The 22822-nt window shown below is 30.2% G+C and overlaps 1 protein-coding gene and 1 pseudogene across 1 annotated transcript; one reads left to right on the forward strand and one right to left on the reverse strand.

Annotated features, from left to right (window-relative positions):
• Positions 1-228: 228 nt before the first annotated feature.
• On the reverse strand, positions 229-5486 carry LOC129303416 (cold-responsive protein kinase 1-like; annotated as a pseudogene).
• Positions 5487-15535: 10049 nt separating this feature from the next.
• LOC129302465 (cysteine-rich receptor-like protein kinase 2) lies at positions 15536-20958 on the forward strand. Its single transcript, XM_054941376.1, has 8 exons — positions 15536-16088; positions 17548-17948; positions 18093-18215; positions 18308-18435; positions 18934-19156; positions 19410-19632; positions 19890-20040; positions 20280-20958. The coding sequence occupies exons 1-8, from the start codon at positions 15691-15693 to the stop codon at positions 20592-20594; spliced, it is 1962 nt and encodes a 653-aa protein (XP_054797351.1). The 5' UTR covers positions 15536-15690; the 3' UTR covers positions 20595-20958.
• The last annotated feature ends 1864 nt before the right edge of the window (positions 20959-22822 follow it).

Here is a 22822-nt window from a genome sequence, read left to right on the forward strand (position 1 = left end):
TAAATTAAGTGATCAAACATAATGTGATAATTATTTTTGACCTCTTACGTATTGATCGATATATTGATGATAATATATATTAGTACATTAATATTTATTCATGTTAAAGTAAAGTGAATTTTAAAAGGTTACCAAAAATGACATGGGAGACTTGTCATGTTTTCAATTTTTCCACCGAGCAACTACTATAATCATTGCGTGGATCCATTTGCTGAAAAGCTATACATCTCATAAACATCTTCACAATGGAAGCCAAACAAAATATAATTTAACGAAGTTCAAGTGAGAAGAATTTAATTCATACAAAGTGGTATATGGAATGAAGGATCATTACTTTCCATTTTCTCTTTCTTCTATGATTAGGAACTCCAAGTCACACTAAAACCACACGTTTCTGTAGAACGCAATATTGACAGTATATTGGATGCATGTAGTAGAGGAAGCAGCAGAGAGGATAATTAAGGAGCCTCCATTGGAGCTCTAATTAATTAGTTTGAATCAAGAGAGGCATGGTGGGTTTTAAGTTCTCTGATAAGGTCTTGTTTTGGAGAAAAAAGACTACTTCTGACATTGTTGGCCTTATCTCAGCAAATGCTTGAGTGCAAAGCAAACCGATCTCTATGACTTTCTTCACTTCTTCTGCATCATACTCATTAAGGTCTAAGGTATTGTCCACCAACCCTAAATGGATTCCTCTCTCATATAGTTTCCAAGCCTGTCAAGTGGGTTTAAGATGAAATGGAATAGAGTGGTAAACAAGGCAAAAACATAGGTTAACATTTTTATTAGTGTTTATTAGATTAATTGCTTTTATAAAAGAGTTAGGCGTGTTGTAAAATATTGAGTTGTTAAATAAGTCCTCCATTTTTTTAGAAATTTAAAAATGCTTATTTAAAATAGTTATGGAAATTTTCTTACTTTTTGAAGGAGGAATTCGCCTTCAACTTCACCATGGACCTTCAATTCTTCACTTCTTTGACCGCTAATGATTTCCAAGACTACAATGCCATAGCTGAAAACATCAGCTTTCTGTGATAATTGGCCATGAATTGCATACTCAGGTGCTGTGTACCCCCTAACATGAATGATATGTAATTGATTATGATAGTGTCTTCAACATGAACAAGTAAATATTGGGATCAGACATTTTCCATGCATGGAATAGGAACATAGACGTTTGACAAGTAACTTACTGCATCATGCTAATTGATTTGAAGTATTCATGCTCTATAGAAAACAAGATAAAGGGAAAAGATATCATTAAAACTATGTACAGGTTCTAAGAGTTTCCATTGTCATGAACACATAGTATCATGTCTGATTTAGTAATATATGTAAAATAAAACTTGATAAAAATAAAAAATGTAATTGTTTCAACTTACAATGTTCCAGCAAATTTTGTATTAAGATGAGATTTGTCTTCAGGTATAAGTCTTGCCAATCCAAAATCAGCAATTTTAGGCTGAAGATCATCATCTAAAAGGATGTTGTTGGTCTTTATATCTCTATGTATTATACGAACATGAAATTCTTCATGTAAGTAGGCTAATCCCCTTGCTGTTCCTAAAATAATATCAAATCTCTGCTTCCAATCGAGAAAACCTCTCCTTTTACCTGTTTCCCAAGTTTACACATATTGAGGGTGGGAAAAAGATAAGGGTAAAACGAGAAAGATATATCTCAGAATGTTGAAGTATAGGTACGTAACTGATCTATTTGTTTATCAAACTAGTCAACAAATTATGAAATATAAGTTATTGTTAATTACTGGAGTCAATGACATGTTATGTTGGAAATATGTCCATCTGTTATGATGTTATTAAGAAGTATAGTAGCTTATTTTTTTAAGAAAGGTATAAAAGTTTTATAGGTTGATATAACTTACCAAATAAGAATCGATCAAGGCTGGTGTTTTTCATGTATTCATAAACAAGGATTCTTTGATCTCCTTTACTACAACATCCCAGAAGTCGAATAAGATTTCGATGATGAACATTACTTATCAGCTTCACTTCGCTCTCAAACTCTTCCTCCATTTTTTGGGAGTTTCGTAAAGTTAATTTTTTGATCGCCACTACTTTCCCGTTCTTCAAGTTACCCTGTGCATGATTATTAAAAATTTCAAATCATGAAAGTATTATTAATTCTGTCTTTGTCCTTTGCAAAACCTAAACTTTTTACAGCACTGTAAAACTCAATTTGAAACATTTTTGCTTTATGTCATGATCCATATCAAAATATTGAAAGTCAAATCAAACTTGCCTTGTATACAGTACCAAACCCTCCTGCTCCTAGTTTATTTTCTACACTAAAATTTTTGTTGCAAGCTTCAAGTCCCTATAATTGTAAGTTACTGGTGGTTTCAACTTGCTTGCTCCAGGTATGTCATCTGTTAAGGAAAATATCAGCCAAAGTGATCTCTTCACAAATTGATAAAACCAGTCAAGGATTCGTCACTTCATATATAATAAACACTAAACTCCATAACTTCCTCTTTCTGTGAAAAGGAAAGCATCACATTTTAATATCACAAGTCAATAGATGGTAGTTAATGACTTTTCAAATTATTTACCTCTAGTAACACTCTTTGGCTTTTTTTGTCGTTTGATCCAAACAAGTAATGCAAGGACCACCGAAACAACAACCACAGCTCCAAGCACACCACCAATAATAGCCACCTTATTATTGCTACTACGACCTGCAACCAAGACAGGTACCTCATTTCCAAGTAATTAAGCCACTCACTATAAACACTATACATACATACATACATACATACATACATACATACATACATACATATATCTATCACTTCTGAAATATCTATAATTATATCTAGGAAAAATATACTTGTTAGTCCCTATACTTTTAGTATGTTTTGATATTAGACTTTTTTTTTTGGTTCCTTCAAGTCATTTAAATTTTATCTATATGCAATCTTAGTCCCTATTTATAAATATGATCATAAGGACTTAACAGTAACTAACATATACATAAACTCCGTTACTTCCTATGTTGGCTTATTAAAATTATGATGAATTGTATAAAAAATGAGTAGAAGGCAAAAAAAAGCAAGATATGAAATCAAAATATTTAAACAAGCAATGGATGTAGCTTTAAAAGGAAGCAGACATGACAACTAGGACATTCCAATAAAAGGTTAGTAGCCATTTTGCTCTTATAATGGACAACTCATTGTAAATTTTACCAATTCGGCTATTGAATTGACATAATTATATATATCGATAGATTTAACTCTGTAAATGATGATAAGGATTAAAGTTGCAGACAAATAAAACTTAAGGACTTAGAGTAATGAAAAGAAAATATAAGGACCAAAACCAAAAAAGATAAAAGTATAGGGATCAGCAATTGTATTTTTCCTTATATATACTTAAATCCTGGAATGAATTGTACCTTGTTTGACCAAGGGTATGGTATCAATGGTTTGGTTATCAGGAAAGAAGGAAGTGGTGGAGTATCTCATGAAGCAGCCAGCAGCATAAGCCCTGCCATCTGAATTGGGAAGACAAGTCTGCATATTGCTATATCCAGAGTTGAGGCAATCCAGGCAAGCACTTTGTGTGATAGTTTCAATACATTGAGCGAAGGCATATATAGTTCCACCATTATTAGGCACTTGGGTCTTGCTAGCTGCATAAAAACCAGTGATTGTGGGCGTTGTCGCTTGCAGATTCGTTAGCAATTTTTGGGTAGCTGACGTGAATTCTGTGGCTGGATCTCCTGCACTACGATTCCCGCACGATACAGCATTGAATGAGGTTGTCTCACTGAAGAAAGTGCTGACCTCGTACCTTAACAAACCAGAAAACGTATCACACATCATTTTTCCAATTTCATTGATGGTCTAGTGCGCATGAAGGTACACCGAATCGGGAGAATGATGAAGGTGAATAATCTGGCAACTTTGTATATATGGAAAGGCACAAATAAAGGACTTTTCAATACTATAAATTATAACCAATTAAAACAGTAATTTAGGTTCTTTCAAGTTTCAAGTACTTTAGAGGGTGAAATAGAGAAGAAGTATAGTTAACGTTGTCTTTAATACTTGTATAGTCTAGAGACGAGACTTATAATATATCCCTCTTTGTTTTTTTTAAATTCTATCTGTTTCTTATGTCAAAAATGCTTCATAGAATTTCTGGATATGGAAAGCTAGCTAGTATGGTTGGGATAATCAATTTTGAACGTTGGTCTATTTGCAATTAAAATTACTATTAATGACCGTGAAAAAGTTACTTCAAATTGTAACATTCTTCACTGCTCATCACAGCAAATCCTACAAAACTTAATAAGTAAATTTAGTTTTTATTTTCAAAATAATTAAAAAATCTGAGTTCTTAGATATTATATTTTCCTCAGGTCTCTATTTTTATTAATTAAAAATCAATAATAATTAGTTAATCACTAGTCAATGCGATACACAAGCAAACACAATAATGTGGCTGGCAATGAAATTAAAATTTTGAGTATTTATTAAAATTTTCATATTTTTTATTCTAATAAAAAAATAATTCTTTAAATCTAGACGGTTAGATTAAAATCTAAGCCATCCAGATCTTTTCACCTTGGTGGTAGTGCTCATTCCAAAACCGGTTCCTAGTCCGTAGTACATGTGGCACTAAGTGGCTCATAAATGCTACTTCCTCCATCCCAAATTATAAGACATTTTTAAAAAAGATTTAACGTCCTAAAATATAAGACACTTTGATTTCATTAATAATATTTTTTTAAAATTACCCTTTCAATATATTTTCTCTCTTCAATATTCTTTCATTAATGAAGTATTAAATAAAGAGTATTTTTAAAGTTTATATTTTTATTTTAAAAAAAAGTAAGATTATAAAGTGTATTTAATAAATTTAATTAGAATGTAAGATTTTATTAAAAAATATTTTATAATTTAAGACGATTGAAATATTATTCAATAAAAAAATCAAACTTGAACTTGTGGGGTCGGTACCTGAGAAAGCAGCCGTCGTAGACGACGCGAGCACCATGAGTCCCAGCGGAGCAGTTGCGGATCTGAACGGCAGCAACGTCGAAGCAGGCGACGCAGTCGGCGATGGAGAGGTAGTCTCTGCATTGGAAAAGAGAGGAAGCTGGGTTGTTCTGGTCTCCTAGCTGCGACGTAGCGAAGTGCTTGTTTTGGTCCTTCACCTGCTCTCTCAGGTCTCGAAACGTTGCGTTTAGGTTCTCACTGAAGATGCTGAAGTTGGAGATCACGAATTCGTAGTATGGGCTGCACGCAGTGTGCAGAAGATTGGTCTGTGGCTCCGAAACGACGCCGTTTAGAGTCCCGCATGACCAGCACACGAAGAAGAAGAATAAGGGAAGGAGATTAGTAGATTGGAGCATGCTTTGTTAGAGAGGAGGAGGAGGAGGAGGAGGCGAAGGAGGAGGAGGGGAGAGAGAGAGATCAAATGGTTTCTCTGGCTATGGATTCCTTGTCAGTAATGGTGTTTGAAGTTGACGGCAACCAAAATGAGTGATATTCTGCGTTTGACAATCGTTTGGATAAAATAAAATATTAGTAAAAAATAGACACGTGTCCAAAGATGAGTACATACATCCATGATCTGTTTAAATATAATTCGTTACTATTATTAATATACATCCCTTTATTTACAAGCGAGTCTTCTGTATTAAAAAATTATTGGATGATGGTAGCACGTTGTCTATGACCTATTCAATAAAAAATTGTCACATTACACTAATTCAATCAAATACTCAATTTGTTTAAAAATATAAGATATTTTTTAAAAAATTAAATATTAAAAAATATAAAATATTTTTAATATTTTGAAGTATAATCATTATCCTTTTTTAAAAGTATCCTATTAAATAAATTATTTTATATTTATTTTAAGGTGAAACACCTATTAAATATGAGTAAATATAAAAAGATAGAGTTAGTTTGAAGATAAGTAATAACTTTATTAAGAGTATAATTCAATTAAAAATACCTTTCATTTTTTAATAGAGATATTAAAATTTTGTGTATCATTTATTTTAATGATTTTAGTTTTTGAATAGAATGCCTCTTTAGCTTATTGTCTTTCCTTTCTTTGCTATTATCAATAATAGAATCAATTTATACTTACAATCATCTATAATATTTTTTTGGAAACACCATGGATAACATGGTGCATCCAATTCATTTAAGAATTTCTCCTTTTGAAATTATGTAAAATTTCAAGGGGAATGAGACTACTAACCACAATGATTAGATTAAGGTTGTTAAACTCACGAGTTGAAGTAAACTCGTGACAGGAATGTAAACTCATATCACAAACTCAGATCGTAAACTCATAAGAATTTGTCTCTATTAACAAATATTCATTAAAATATGATTGTAATTTAATTTAAATATATTAAAAATATAAATCCTTGAAATTAAGCTCATCTACAAAGATAAATTTTTATATACAAGACATAAAAGTTTTAAAATAGAGGAACTTATTTTTGGTATTTTTGTTTTTTTATTAATATTACTTTTTGTATTTCAAGTTTTTTTTTCCTTTGAATTAGGTCTTATAACTTTTATGAACTGAATTCTTCATGATATATACTTAACTCGCTCAACTAAAAAAAAAATAATGAGCTTAACAAATTTAATCAAGCTTACATTTAGTCTGAGTTTATGAATTAATTGACATGATTTTGTAAGTTAAAAATGTAAAAATGGTAAACTCAAAGATAAACTCGCAAGTTTAATCGAGTTTATATTTAGTTTGAATTTATGACTAAATTGACATGATTCTGTAAGTTAAAAATATAAAAATGTTAAACTCGTAGAGTCAAAAGTTTGACAGCTATAAATCATATATAATTCGCATTGATATTAAATTAAAGTAAAGAAACTAATTAAACGACAGAATAATAGTTGCATCATAATTTTTAGAGAGAGAGAGAGAGAGAGAGAGAGATGGCAAGGAATCTTTCGCAAAAAAGGAGATGGCAAGGAATTAAATTTTCGAACTGATACGTTTTATCAATTAAGTGGCGAATATAATAAAATGTTGATATTTTATTTTTTCTGTATACACGATAGTTCACATATAATCTATACCTTTCGTGAAATGTTGTCATCATGAATTCCATATATAAGTAATCATCATGTCACGATAAAATGTCATTGTAATCAATATTAATTAATAAATATATAACATACAATTTATAAAAATTTACATTATTAATAATTTATGAACATTATGATTCGCTTAAGATTTGGAATAAATCATGTGGGCGACCCATTATGCAGCTTTCTCAATATAAATTAATTAGACAGTAGACTTATACTTTATATAAAGTTTAAGATAATGTTAGAAGATGTGCTTACATTCAGTGTCCAATTATATCTTGGATATGATTGCCTCCTATTAGAGGATACCTATGACTAACCAAAAAAAGTTTAAGATAATTGGCTACATAATGGATAATTTATTTGTGCAACTTGTTATATTTTTTATTATATATATAAACAATAAAAAAGAAAGAAAATAAAAGGTCTCCCTTCTGTTTGACAATATCAAGATTTGTTGTTAATCGTTTCCCTCTTAAGAATATCATCCTAAGTGAAATTCAGATGCTTTTATTAGTACTAACAACTATCACAAGTGGCAGGTGTGACCAAGACTTATAATAATGTAGGGGAGACCGTTACTGATTTTGGGAGGATAATATATTGTATCAATTAACGTGTTAATATTTTTTTTTCTATTCTCATTCTTATACAGATAGCTCCAACCGTGCGCGGAAGATTATACGGATTAATTTTGAAATATACTTTTAAAACATGAGATATTAATAGTTTTGTTTCCTTCTATTATAATATTTTTTGAATATTTTAAAACATACTAATTCAATTATGATTGATGTAATAAAAAATAAAAAATTATTTTTAAATTAATATTTATTGATTTAATGATTGGTTCAATTTTAAAATTAAATCACTGCTTAATATATAGATGATAAGGCAGTGGGGGTAATGCATGTGTTTCTCTATCTTTTGTGATTTTCAAAATTCTAAAGAATGCAGCCGCAAATTATGAAAAATATATGAAAAGGAAGTTCGGGAAAGTCTTAGGATCCATCATCACTTTAATTTGAAAACTAGTTGCTGCATATATAGTGTGAACTTGGAATTCTACTTGGAGGGAGAAGATATGAATTCTAAATCTCTCTCCCCTTTTGCTTCCTAAATTATAAAATACTTTTAAATAAAATTTTATATACCAACAAACTTCATTAAATATACTTAACAATATTATTTTTAAAATAAAAATATAAAATTTCAAAACTATGTATCCTTTATTTAATAAATTGAAAAGAGAGAGGGATGGAAAATTAAATAGAAAAAAAAAGAATAATATTAAAATAATTTTATTTAATTAAATTTTAATATTTTTAAAGTGACTCATATTTTGAAACATCAAATCTTAACATTCAAAATATAACAAATCAAAATTTAAATCTTACCTGTTAAAAAAATATTTATATTTAATGTTTGACTATCGCTTAAATAAAATTCCCTTCCCATGGGAGGAAACGTATGAACAATGAAAAAATTATCATACATAAGACTATTCAATGCCAGCAATAATTATATTAGAGTGAAAACGAACTTGATACTCTTATACATGTTCGATGGTGATTTCAATTTTGTTGATGAAAAAAACCATATTATGACATCTACATTTTTTTATAATGCATAAATTTAACTAGTATGTCTGGCCAAAAAAAAAAATTATCTAGTTTGTAATATTAGATATTAATATAAGGAAAAGATTATATATTTAATGGTGCCGTATATTGCACGCAAGCATTTATTTATGACAGTTAACGCAAGAAACCAAAACCACCATCAATCCATCATTATTGTCTCCCTCCATTGTTGACCAGAAAGATGGGAGATAATGTTGAGATCCACATATTCGAGACGTGGAGCTGGGAAATCAAGTCATTGGCTGATATTTGAAAGCCATGTCATGTCAGTGCTAAATGGGTTGTAGTTAAAGCTACTCAATTGAAATTCATTTTTTCCTCAAAATATTCTAACAATAAAATGTCAACAATTTGAATGTATTGCTGCGTAGGGTGCTTACAAAATAAGAATAACTAAATGTTCATAGACCTGATTAAATGAACGAGTGACCATGATTTATGAATAGTACAACATTTTATAAATTTTATATTTTCTCTGTCTTAAATTATAAATATTTTTAGACAAAATTTTATATACTAATAAGCCTCATTAAATACACTTAATAACCTTATCTTTCCAAAACAAAAATATAAACTTCTCAAAATACCCATAATTAATATATTGAAAATAAAAGTGATAGAAATTAATCATAGAGAGAGAAAGGATAATATTAAAATTGATGCATTTAATGAAACCTTAATCTACTCAAAATATCTTATATTTTAGAACAAAAAAACTCTTTCAAAAGTATCCTATAATTTGGGACAGAGGGAGTATTATATATCTATATGTTGACAGATATCAGATTTAAAAAGTTAAAGTTCTTAATATTAATTCTACCTAAAATAAGTATAAGTGGAGAATGGTAAATGTATACTAGATTCATCCTGAACTAGCGACAATAATGGATTTTTTCTGTTGCAAATTTCAGTTTTGGTTAGAGATAAAGAAAGAAGTCCTATGTTTAGAAGATAGAAGATAGATTAAAAAGAGATAAAATCTATGATGTATCTAATCAAATATAGCTTAAATCATTTTGGTGAAGTAAACTACCCTCAAGCATGCTTAATATGAAGAGTTTAATAATAATACTACTAGTACATGCATTTTTTTCAAAAAATAGATGAATTGGATTTCGGCTAGCTCATTATCAGAGTTACGTGCTTCCGTGCTCATACAGTGTTTTCATCATGCCTCGCTCAAATGTTTTCCAAGCATATGAAGAGGGATCAAAGTAAAATAGAATAAAAAAGATAAGGGTGGTTATAGAAGAGGCATAATAAAACTAAACATTTTTTTTAAATATTTTTTGTAAGAGTTCATAAATTAGTGTTGATTGATTAAAACTTCCAAGATTTATTTGTATCTTAATTTCAGTTAGAGGAAATTGTTTTGGAACTTCTACTTGTTGATGGAGGAGGAATTCACATCTATGATTAGCACTAACATGCTTTAATTTATTTCTTTAGGTAGTGTTTGGATTGATGAATTTTAGATTTAAAATCTTGCATTTCAAATCTCACATATGAAATCTATATATTTAAAACCTTTTATTTGGATAATCCAAAAAAATTTAAATGAAGAATAGAGATGAACTGAGATTTAAAATAAAAATAAAAATTTGTAAATAATGACAAGTTTATATATTTCTATTTTTAAATCAACAAGGGATGAGAAAATTTATGAATATCATAAAGGTATTAATAGTGGAAACAAGAAAAAGTCAAGATGTTTGCAAGTTATTAAAATTTTAAATGACAAGGGTATAGAGATAATTTAAAATTACCAAGAAATTATAATTTGAAATGGATTTGGATTTAAATCAAATTTAAATTCATAAATTCTTGTATATCCAAATGAGGGATTTGGTTTAAATCCAAATCCAAATCCAAATTTAAATGCTCATTAACCCAAACATACCATTAATTCCAGACATTTTCAGCCACACAATTTTTAGGACTGCATCCATAACTGTATGAATTAAGGTCTCAATAATAAGAATTCTATTGTTCTGTTCGCTTGACTTGGAATTGGAAGTTAGGCAGCTCAATATGAACAATGCCTTCTTAAACGGATACTAGAAGCTTTAATTTTCTTAATCTTAGACTGCTGCTGCTTATTTTTGTATTAGTGATCATAAAACTTGAGCTTTTTTCAGTCCCAAGTGGGTCTGAAATCCTTATTTTCTTGTTGTGGGCTTTAGCTTAGATCCAGTGCTTGCCAAAGTTAATACCATGCATGGACACGTCCAAAGTGTGTTTCTTTGAGTTTAGGCTTTTGACTTTTCTGCAGCACTTGTGCACTCTTCAACTTGCTATCCTACGGCGGTCATATAAGACATTTTGTATCAGTTTGTGGAAGTAGTGTTTTGAAACTCAAGATCGGACTTCAACTGAAAAATAACACATCACGTTTTTATGATTCAACCAATTAGACATGAGATTGAATTGATGACATAAAAATTAAATAAAAATAATATTTATATACACAAATATATAAATAAAGCATTAATTTGTCTATAGTGCTTGGAATTTCGGCATCAAAGGCTAGATGCTTGGACCGCTAGAGCTGGAGATAAAGGCATGTCAGCACAAGCTCGTGATCTTAAAGGAAAATGTTAGAGCCAGAGGCATGCTGTTATGTCACGACTCATGAGCTTTTAATTTCAATGTCAAAGGTTGGATCGCTAAAGTTGGAGACAGATGTTGAAGGAGAAGTTAGAAATGGAGTTTATGTTATGAAGGAGAGATTAGAGATTAGAGAAGAGAAGACAGAAGAGAATTAGAGACTAGAGAAGAGAAATCATACATCTGAAAGACTTAATCTAATTTTTTTTTGCTTTAAACCAGGTTGACCTACTCTAGTTTTCGGGTCAAAGCTAGCTCAAATGTTAGATTGGTTCCTTCTTTAGTCTTTTTTACAGAATAATGAGAATTTTTTTATCTTATTTATTAAGAACTTTGATTATTGTGTCTATTTTTACTCTTTTACTCCTATTAAATACTTTTTTCCATTTAAAAATATAAGGCATTTTTAATCGAATCTTACTCCCTAATAAAGTAATTACTTACTTTTTAACTAATCCTATCTTTTCATATTTACCCCTATTAAACACCTTATAATAAATATAAAGTCATTATCAATAGGGACATTTTTAGAAAAAAGACAATAAAATATGTTATTAAATGCCTTGCATTTTTGATTATCCAACTCCTCAAAAAATGTTTTATATTTTTTAACGGGGGGAGTATAATAAAAGTTATTAAATATTAGAATATTTTATTTTTAAAGTACATATATTTAATATAGTAGTAAAGTTAGGAACTTATTGAATTTTTAGATAAAATTAATCAAGTTTAAATTTTTTCTTGATTTTTATGAAATATATTAAAAGTGACTTATAAATAAAAATGAAATGGTTATATAATTGCAATACTAAAGTAGTTGTAGAGCTCTAATGCCTTAATTACAAAGCCTATTTGAGTTTTTATTGTTAATAAATTAAGTCAATTCACGCATGCTCTTACCGATCTCCATTGGCAGACAGTTAAGGGAGCTTATAAATATGCTAAAAAGGACTACTACTCCATGGTATTCATATATTTGGTTGACAAATAAATTGGACTATATCGATCATTGGTTCACTTAATAAACAACAGATTGAAACTTAGTTCAGAACATTTCCAAGACGACTTTGTAAAAATCAAACAGTCAAAAAATTGATTTACGATCATTAAAAAAGAAATCTAAATTTTCCTATAAAATTTAAAAACATGTTATTTTAATTAATTACAATTTATTTTTATTATTGCCAAATCAATCAGCTTTGAATCGTTAATTGTCTTTACCAATTCAATGACCGACACACAATTTTGAAAATATTTTCGAATTCCTCTAGGACGCAATAGCAGTTTATGAATAGCATGACTTTGCACTTGAAGAAAGTTTTACCATGACATGAACCCGGGAATTTAAGTATCCTTTTCATTTGTATTCTATTTATAACAAATTTATTCTTCTCAAATGCATTATTTTTTAAGTACATTATGTTTTGAGGCACTACGACAGGTAATCTACATTCAAAACACGCTGTTCAATATTCTACAGGTTTGTATTTTTCGTAGAGGGTTGACTTAGAATAACAGTTTTTGGAGAGGGTGGACTTGAGAGACTTTTTGGAAGAAGATGGACAATAATTTCTAGTTCAGGCGTTATGAAAGCAATATATATAACTATATAATGGTGCCGTATATATATTGCGTAGAAGCGACTGACTTCAAAGTAAACGGAAAGAAAAACAAGGAGTTGGGTTCGGTGAATATCCTAATTTCACTTATTTAATAAATGTTTTAATTGCAGCTATTAGATTTCATCAACAGTGAAAAATTGTCAAGATATATTTTTCTCTAAAAATTCAAAAAATCTTTTAACTCTTATGCATGCAGTCACTTAAAAAAAATTGAAATTTAAAACTTTCCGAGTATTATTTATATAGCAAAATCTTTTTTTTTGCCAAAAATATAGCAAAATCTTTAACAGTTATTCAATTAAATCAAGTATTATTTATATTTAGGCTATTTACTATTCCAAATCCGATAAACAAAGCTTCATTGTTGTTAATTTCTTTCCAAGATGGCTGCTAGTATATGAGGTTGGTTACGAGTGTTGAATCTTCTCCCTACGAATGATTTGTTTTTTTTTTTTTTTTAATTCAATAACTGGGGACGTAACATATGTATTTGCCAAATAGATAGTGTTGGGGTATTCAAATATTTTATCATTGTGAATCCCTCGCTGTGTAGACGGAGGCTATAAAATAAAAATAAAAACAAGCAAGTTGGACTTTTTATAAGTTTTTTTTTGTGTTTATGACATGGAAAATAGATAATTTTTGTGCGTTGGAAGGGGAGAGAGATATTATTAAGTTATGAATAATGTGATTCCTTGCATAGAAAACATTTATTTATTTTATTAAAAATTCTTCCAAATTGAAAAGAACAAAAAGAAAAGGTAACTAATAAGCATTTTGTTGTCTAGTTGGCATAAAAAATAATATTCTATTTATTAAGTGATGAATAGTATGGTTGAGAAGAATGACAAAATAAGAGGGAACCAGTGATTCCGATATTTTGCGTAGAGTCTAAGAAGAGTGATATTATTTATAACTTATAAATCATATAACTTTCCACAGAATAATTCTATTGAACATATATATATATATATATATATATATATAAAATACAAATCGATCACACCAAAAGCACGATCAGGCACTACCTGTACGTGGATACCCTTTCCAGCGAGGATTCAAATACCGATTCATCATGTTATAAGGGATTTGCTCCTTCCATTATGCCTAATTCCCATTGGTAGTTATATATAGTAGAGCTTTCTATAGATTTATTAGCGGGATTGGGTCTAGCGAGAAGGGTTAGTTTTTCACAATGTGATAAACTAAAATTCGAATCTTCACTAAAAAAGATACTCATTTAGTGTTCAATCGTATCTCAAATAGGATCACCTTCAACATAAAGATACTTGTGAGCAAAAATAAAAAAGCTTTCTATTCTATAGATTTTAATAGTGTTTTATAAAGAATATAAAATATAGTTAAACCTCTTTTTCTTTTGCAACGAAGAGAATTAATTTTTTTCAACAATGAAACAGAAACAAGAGCTGCAGAAATGGAAGCATAAATGCTGCATTCACTTCTTAGAAACATCCCACGTTTAATAGCATTCAAAACCTGTTTGTAACTTGTGTAACCTCCGTTTTAGTCCTTCTATTTTCGTTTGGCCATGACAGTATAAATAGGGCACAGTTTCAATGTAATAGCAGCTAATTTTGAATGAATAAACAAGAGTGCCCTTTTATCCATTCGGTTTTTGAGCCAAAAATAATTTTGAGTGTTTTTTTAATTACAAGTTTGAGAAGACTTGGTCATAGTAAAATCCAAATAATGTCTTCAATTTTATCTTTTTAACAAAATATATATAGACACACACATGCGCATACGTGTGTTTGTGTGTAACAATTTTTTAAGGGAATAGCAGCCCCTAAATTATATTTCTTGGCCAAGATTCCGATTACAGATAAGATCTGGAATTTTAAAAGTTCATGTGTCTGAATCGGTTCTACGGGCAATGTCTTCTCAAGACGTCATACATAATCATAATTGTCCATTTTAATAATAAATCATTATTTGATCTAATTTAATTAGGTGCCTGATTTTATAAGACTGCTATATTATAAAACAAGAACGTGATTTACAGCTCATTACTATTAAAAATTTTATTTTCAAAATTTGGTCGTAGTTAAAAATCTCTAGTAAGTAAGCTCAGTTTAACATGGCCTATCGACTTAATATATCATTATAACATGTATTATAAATAGTATGGCTTACTCCTTGTATTTTATATAATACACGGGGAAAATATCTAGTTATAATGAAAATTTGTGTTTTTAAAGTCATCTAACTATAATCAATCAAAATGAAATCTTAATTTGAAATGCCACCTAGACCTGTTCTATTATTCTTAGATGAATTCTGAAGAATAAACTATACTATTTGTAACTTGAAAATAATATGTTTTGTTATGAATCTTATTATATATATATATATTGATTAAACATTTTCGGAACAGATGGAAATGAATTATAATATAAAGAAATGGGGTTATTTCTGTAATTCAATTAGAAGTGAAACCCTACATCTTCATACTAAGCATATAATGGCTTTAACGGTATAAAAGTCAACGTCCATCTTAATCGTCTTCATTCATGAAGAATGAAACCCTATATCTTCATACACACGCACAGAAACACACACACAGACATGGTTATATAGTTTGCTGTCATTTTCAATCCGCCTGCTTTTCTACTCTTATAAGTAGCGTCTCCCTTCATCATTCATTCTTCACCTTCTCTATCACTCTTTCTCTCTCTTCTGCAAGAACACCATGTTGCTATACCTGCAACAAAAGCCCTGCTTCATCTTCTTTCTCTTAAGTTTCATAATCTGGTCATGGGGGACACTGGACGGCGTCGTTTCGGACCCACAGACCAACTTTGTGAAACTAGGGTGCAGCCAATACAACGTGACAGACTTGTCCATCTTCAGTGATAACTTAAACTTAACACTGCGAGACCTGAGAGCGCAGATCAGCAACCAAAGTAAGCACTTCGCGACGGCGCAGGCGGTGAAGGGTAACAATCCAGCGTACGGCCTTTTTCAGTGCAGAAACTACCTCTCCATCTCCGACTGTCTCAAGTGCTTCGATTTCGCCGCCGTTCACATACGCAACTGCTCTGTCGGCGTTACCGGTGCTCGTATCATCTACGAAGGTTGCTTCCTCAGGTGCGTAGAACTCCTACTTTGACTTTTTAAAATTCCCTTGTTGGGGACAGATACGTATTTCATTACAAAACAAGACACATGGAACTACTTTATTATTTTTAAAAAATTAAGTGAGATTAATTTTTTATATAAATATCAGATTTCATTAAAGATAAAACGAGTACATATAAAAGTCCAACTTAACTACATAACTAGTGTTTAGGTGGGTAGGGGAAAACAACAAACATAAGACACAAAGTAAACTAAAAAGAAGATACGAGACTAAGTTACACAAAGTAAACGAAAAAGAAGATACGAGACTAAGTTAGATTGTTCATAACTTGCAATAACTATTATGAATTGATTTAAGTTTACTTTATTTTATATTAATTAACACCCAATTACATACTGTACACTCACAACCAAATAGGAAAAAGATAAATCATTTTTTATTCTAAAACAAGATAAATTATTCTTTTTTAAAAACATAAGGAGTAGGCTCCATTGATAGTAGAGATTATTTTGCCAAAGGTATTGAGGATAATATAGACATTTCTTAACTAAGTTGCTGCATATATAGTTGAGATTTGAATTCCTATCTACTTGTTTAAACAACGAGAACCTTACTCTTCATGCCAACTTTAGTTGGTTCGAAATAAATTATTCTTACATAATAATATATTTGACAAATATGAAAACATTTTTAATTTAGAAAATTTTTTAAGGATAAGATAGAAGGTATTGAAAAATAACAATATTTCTTCAATTTAAATAACAATTAAAATTATGAAAATAATTGATAACAAGTCTAAGAAAATAGTTGCTTGATTATGATAAAATTTTAAAATAAGTGAAGTATATTTATTTTGATCCATAATAATACCAGTGAAATAAAAGGCAAAGAAATGTCTTCCAATATTCCATATATCGTGGATAAAAGGTATTAAATTTATTTTTTATTGTGTTTCGATGTTTTCTACTTTAAATAATTTATGTGTATATATATTTTTTAATAGACGAAAGGCCTTTTTAAAAGTTTTAATTAAGCTGTCCTTTAGAGGAAGAGGAAGGAAAAATAATTTATTATAAATACCCAAAAATCTGTTGATACACGTAATTTTTTAATCAAAAATCAATTGAGATATTTTGCGCGGCGTGTCCATATTATAATTACTATATATACTCACTTGAATGAACCTCTTATATTTTCTTCAAATTTTTAAAGATCCTTTAATCAAACTCTGATCGACATCACCAGGAGAACGGATCAAACCTCACATTAATCCTAACACAAATGTACAAACACATAAAATTAAAGAAGCAATAAAAAATTATACAGGAGACTTGGATGTAACTAGCGGAATGGAAGTCAGAATAGAATACGAAACAATAAAAAGTAACAGTTTTTATTAAATGATAATAACAAGGATATGATAGATATCATTTATCGTTTCTTTTTCTCTTTTGGCGTTGCATCAAGGTATGAGAGCAGTGGATTCTTCGATCAGAACACAGACGCTGGAAACAACATAATCTGTGGAAATGGGACGATCACAAACGCCACTGAACTTGCTTCAACTGTGCAACAAGTGTTAACGGATCTGGACATAGCAACACCAAGAATCACTGGTTACTATGCAGCCACTGAAACGTCTGTTCCTAACAGTAATGGTTCAAGCATTTATGCCATTGCTCAATGTATTGAGACTCTTACACAAATTGGCTGCCAGGATTGCCTCAACATTGCCTTAAGAAATTTTCAGATCTGTCTTCCCAACTCTAATGCTAAAACCTATGATGCTGGTTGTTTCATGAGATACTCCACTAGAGCCTTCTTTGCTGACAATCAAACCATTAATATTAGGCCCTTCTTGAAGCAAGGTATCTTAAAAACTCAGATTATGTGTGTCGGGTTTTGTTCTGTTATGAGTGTTACATCAGGGAACCTCACGAGAGAAATGTTGTACTATATGCTCATAATGGTTCTTTCACTTTTTTTTTTTTTTTATCGATTTTGACTTGTAGGAGGTTCAAGCAAGAGGAAGGCCATTATTGGGGGAGTGGTTGGAGGAGGATCGTTTATTTTGATTCTTCTTGCATTATTTGCTTTGCACAGACGATCAACGTCATCCAAGAAGATTCATAGAGGTAAGATAACTAGGAAATTAAAGACTTTATTATTCAATTTGAAATTGATGATTTAATTATACGCCACATCCATGCTTTGGTTTTCCCTACAGGTGATATCTTAGGAGCAACTGAGTTGAAGGGCCCAATTAATTATAGGTATAATGATCTTAAGAAGGCCACAAAAAATTTCAGCAAAGAAAATAAACTAGGAGAAGGAGGCTTTGGTGATGTATACAAGGTAAACTTGTAAATATTTGTCTTCAATATTATAATCGATACCCCTTTTTAAAGATATTATTGATTCTAAACGTGTTGCTTGTATTGAATATTCTACTACGAAAAATCGTGTTGTCATCTGCTGTTCGAAATCTGGTTGATTAGTTGACTTGATTCCATATTAGAGATGAGCTTGATCTAATGGAACCAAAAATTTTTGTCACACTAATGGAACCATTTTTATTAACATATGAGATGTATTGCATAGCCATCAGATCAAATAATGGGCCTGATTTAAGATATAGGAGAGGACAACACAAGTTGCATACAGGTGCTTTTCATTGATTCAGTCTACGTACGTTTCTTAACATTCGTTAAACAAGGTTCAAAAAATTTCAATATATGCTATATAATAGTTACTTTTATGAATGACTTCTATTTACTTACTTTTTTATGAATTGTAATTATTTCAATAAGCACGATCTATATACTATAAGAATAACCTATCCTTGTTGGATAGGGCACTCTCAAAAATGGGAAAGTGGTTGCTGTCAAGAAATTGGCTTTAGGGCAATCCAAACAGATGGAGAAAGATTTTGAAAGTGAAGTGAAGCTTATAAGTAATGTTCATCATCGGAATCTTGTCCGGCTTCTTGGATGTTGCAGTAAAGGCCAAGAGAGACTTCTTGTTTATGAGTACATGAAGAACAACAATGTTGGCACCTTCTTGTTTGGTAGGCAAAATTTAAATAATATTTTTAATTTTTTTTCTGGCCTTGTTTTTTAAAAGTTTGATGATGATATACAAACATGTTTTCCTACGAATAAACATGTTGACTTCTTCACAACAGCATTATATACAATTCAATCGTTCTATATAGAAGATACTAAAATCAAATACTTAGCATGAATTTCTTGTATCTTTTTGAGAATCATCTTTTAAGATCTTCTATTCCTCTTTTGATAATTTCTAAATTGTTAAAAACAGGTAAAAATAAAGCTCCCTCAACTGGAAGCAACGTTACAATATAATTTTAGGCACAGCAAAGGGTTTGGCCTATTTGCATGAGGAATTTCATGTGTGTATCATACATAGAGATATAAAGACTAGTAATATTCTTTTGGATGATGATTTGCAACCTAAAATTGCTGACTTTGGATTGGCAAGGCTCCTTCCACATGATCTATCTCATCTCAACACAAAATTCGCGGGAACAATGTAAGTAAAAGCACATGGAATTATTCATCTTTTGTTTATATCATGTGAACATAAGGGACTGTAAAATAAAATCATTTTATTGATTAAATGAACAATGTTATATATGTTGTTGTATCCATGTGTTTCTGCACATTAATTTTATCATTTATAAACGATACAACCCTTTAACAGCACATGAATATTTCAAATTTTGTGTGATGTGATCTTTTGTGATTGATTTGATTCATTATGTCATATATATACTATGCTTTTGTTAGGGGATATACAGCGCCTGAGTATGCAATGCATGGACAACTATCAGAAAAGGCCGATACCTATAGTTATGGCGTTGTAGTCCTAGAAATCATAAGTGGACAAAAGAGTGGTGAAGCAAAGGCTAATGATGAAGGCGAATTCCTCCTTCAAAGAGTAAGAAAATTCTCAATTAATAAAACAAAGTGCCTACATGATCTCCAATATAACGTGACAAATGAAATGAACATCTTTTACAGTTCAACGTTACATAACTGACACTTTCTTCAAAAGTCATTCATCTATATTATAATTTTGGTAAAGCACTTGATAGTAATAATCTAAATAATTACCCGAAATTATCTTTTCTTCTTAATTTAATTCTCTTTATTTTACATCATCTTGATTCCTGGCAGGCTTGGAAACTCTATGATAAAGGCACGCACTTAGATTTTGTGGACGAAACCTTAGACCCTAATGAGTATGATGCAGAGGAACTAAAGAAAATCATAGAGATTGCTTTGCTTTGCACTCAAGCATCTCCTGCAACGAGGCCAACAATGTCTGAAATTGTTATTATGCTCAAAGGAAAGGGCTTAATGGAGAACAGGAGACCCACTATGCCTGTCTATGTTGACCCCAATTTTAATCCCAGAAGAGAGTCTTCAACCTCTAATAATTCATCTTCATCAAATGCTACTGCCTCCACCATTGCTCTGTCTGGAAGGTGATGATCTCATTTTGCAGGAACGTGATTAAGGGTCACTTGACGTTTGAACTGAAGAAATAATTTTAATAATGACTAAGAAAATTACAGAGTATGAGGGTTCATCTTCATTTCATAATTCATGATCTGTGTGCAGTGAAACATCGATTCTATAGGTATAGATTGGAAGTGCATGTGAAAGGTAGGTCACTTTGGGCTGGTGTGAAATGAACTTTGTGAGTTTTTTTTTTTTTTTTTTGAAAAGCGAATGTCAACTTTTTCCTCCACATTTTATTACCCATTCTGGCTGGTCACTTGTATTGTAAAATAGAGCATATTGACGACTGTTACGTTCTAGTGCAGAATATATGTTTGAAAAATTTTACATTTGCACGCGAATCCTTGGTGAATAAGGAAGAAATATAAAAAAATGACCAAAAAACCTTGGTTTAAATCTGGACATTTGATTCTATATGTGAATCCTTATTCCAAGGGATGAGAAAAAAAGTAAAGGAGGTCTTTTTTTTTTTACTGTATGAGAAGGATGAAACAAGGATACACATTTTGCGAGATTGCCCTAGAGACAAATATATGAAAGAAGCTGTGGATTATAAGAAAATAAAGTTATAACCTAACTTGAGGATTTATATGTAGATGGTTATTTCAAAACATACAAGAGAAGTAGCGTGTTTCTGGAACCACATGTTAGGGGCGGAACCAGCTTGGAATGTGGTGGCCGAATTAAAAAAAAAAAAAAAGATACGCGCAGAGATATATGGATTGAAATCATTTAAAGCTGAGATTTGTAAATTTCTGTCAAGTTTTCCATTTTCAGAAATAAAAAATTTTATATTTTATAAAAATAATAAAATGAGAAAAATACTAAAAAAAAGGGTTAAGTTACAATTTTACCTCTGAACTATTTTCAGAGGAGTAATATTACTTCTAAACTATTCATCATAGTAATGTCGCCTTTAAACTAGTTAAATCAGAGCAATTAATGTTGCCCCCGCTGTTTAAAAATTATAAACATTCATTAGCTATAGCTATAGTAGAACTCACTTTTCATTAACTCTCTTTATTTAACAGACGTTTATGATTTTTAAATGGCAAGGACAGTAATACTCTTTTAAGAATAGTTTAGGGATAAAACTGCACCTTAACAAAAAGAGAGAGAGAGAGAGAAAACTTTATTGAAATTCATAGAATTCAGCTTCAAAGAATTTAGATCCCATATATATATATATATATATGTGCATTTATTAATTAATAATAGAATTTTTTTAATGAAATAACAATATTATTTTATTTAGCACTCCCTCCTATCTTTATTATAGGGTACTTTTTAAAAGAATTTTTTTTGTTCTTAATATAAGACATTTGATAGGATATTAATTATGTTTTTTCAATATTGTCCCTATTTAAATTCATTAATTATGGGAGAAAAATATAATGTGAACTTTAATTTTTTTATTTAAATAGGGGTAAAGTTAAAAGTTTACTATAATTTAAGACAAAATTAATGACTTACCAACTTCTTTTTTATAGTGATGAGGTAGTTAGAAGTGTCGTATAATAGAAATGAGAGGGAGTATGTTGATAGTGAATAAATAAAATATCAAATGATATACTAATAGCCTAATATTAAATTTTATGTGTGAAAAATGTAAAGGAAAAACTTATATTCTTGACCTTATATACTTAAAGGTATTTGTTTTCAATTAAATCAAAACATATAAATGTTTATAGATTATTTATTCCATAACAAACTCTTCTTATTAACATTCTTAATACATTAAAATTTACTTGTTGTGATTTGATTAGATAAAAATATATTAAATATACAAGGTTAGGTATCTAAGTCTTTCCTAAAATGTAAAGGGAGCTGCTGGAAAAAAAAATAGTATATTGGCATGGGTGATTAAAAATTCTTATTCTTTTGTAAAAAAACTTCTCATATTAATGTCATGGGGTATATCACCATATATTAAGGATTTATTTATTTATTTTGAGAGAGGGGAGGGGGGCCGTGGGTCTGCTCCTGCACATATATTTGTTTTTTGCCTAATGCTAATTAGTTCAGAGGAATCATTGTATCCTACTTTTGATCTAAAATAATAAATTGTTCGTAAAAAACAAACAATTAAGGTGTGGTGTTGCGAGGTGTGTCAGAGATGTGGGGTCTCAAGAGAATAGAAGAATCTGACTTCTAATCAAACGTGGGGAACCCGGGCTCCCTTACGACAGTTCACC

Source organism: Prosopis cineraria, unplaced genomic scaffold (assembly GCF_029017545.1).
Source record: "Prosopis cineraria cultivar Desert tree isolate PC_DT_omini unplaced genomic scaffold, ASM2901754v1 PC2, whole genome shotgun sequence".
NCBI lineage: Eukaryota > Viridiplantae > Streptophyta > Magnoliopsida > Fabales > Fabaceae > Prosopis > Prosopis cineraria.

What these genes read in the sequence shown, in the direction of transcription:
- LOC129302465 (XM_054941376.1), top strand. Translation starts at nt 15,691, where the DNA reads ATGTTGCTATACCTGCAACAAAAGCCCTGCTTCATCTTCTTTCTCTTA. An exon ending in TACGAAGGTTGCTTCCTCAG is followed by an intron (nt 16,089 to 17,547) that starts GTGCGTAGAACT and finishes CGTTGCATCAAG; the next exon opens with GTATGAGAGCAGTGGATTCT. An exon ending in GCGAATTCCTCCTTCAAAGA is followed by an intron (nt 20,041 to 20,279) that starts GTAAGAAAATTC and finishes GATTCCTGGCAG; the next exon opens with GCTTGGAAACTCTATGATAA.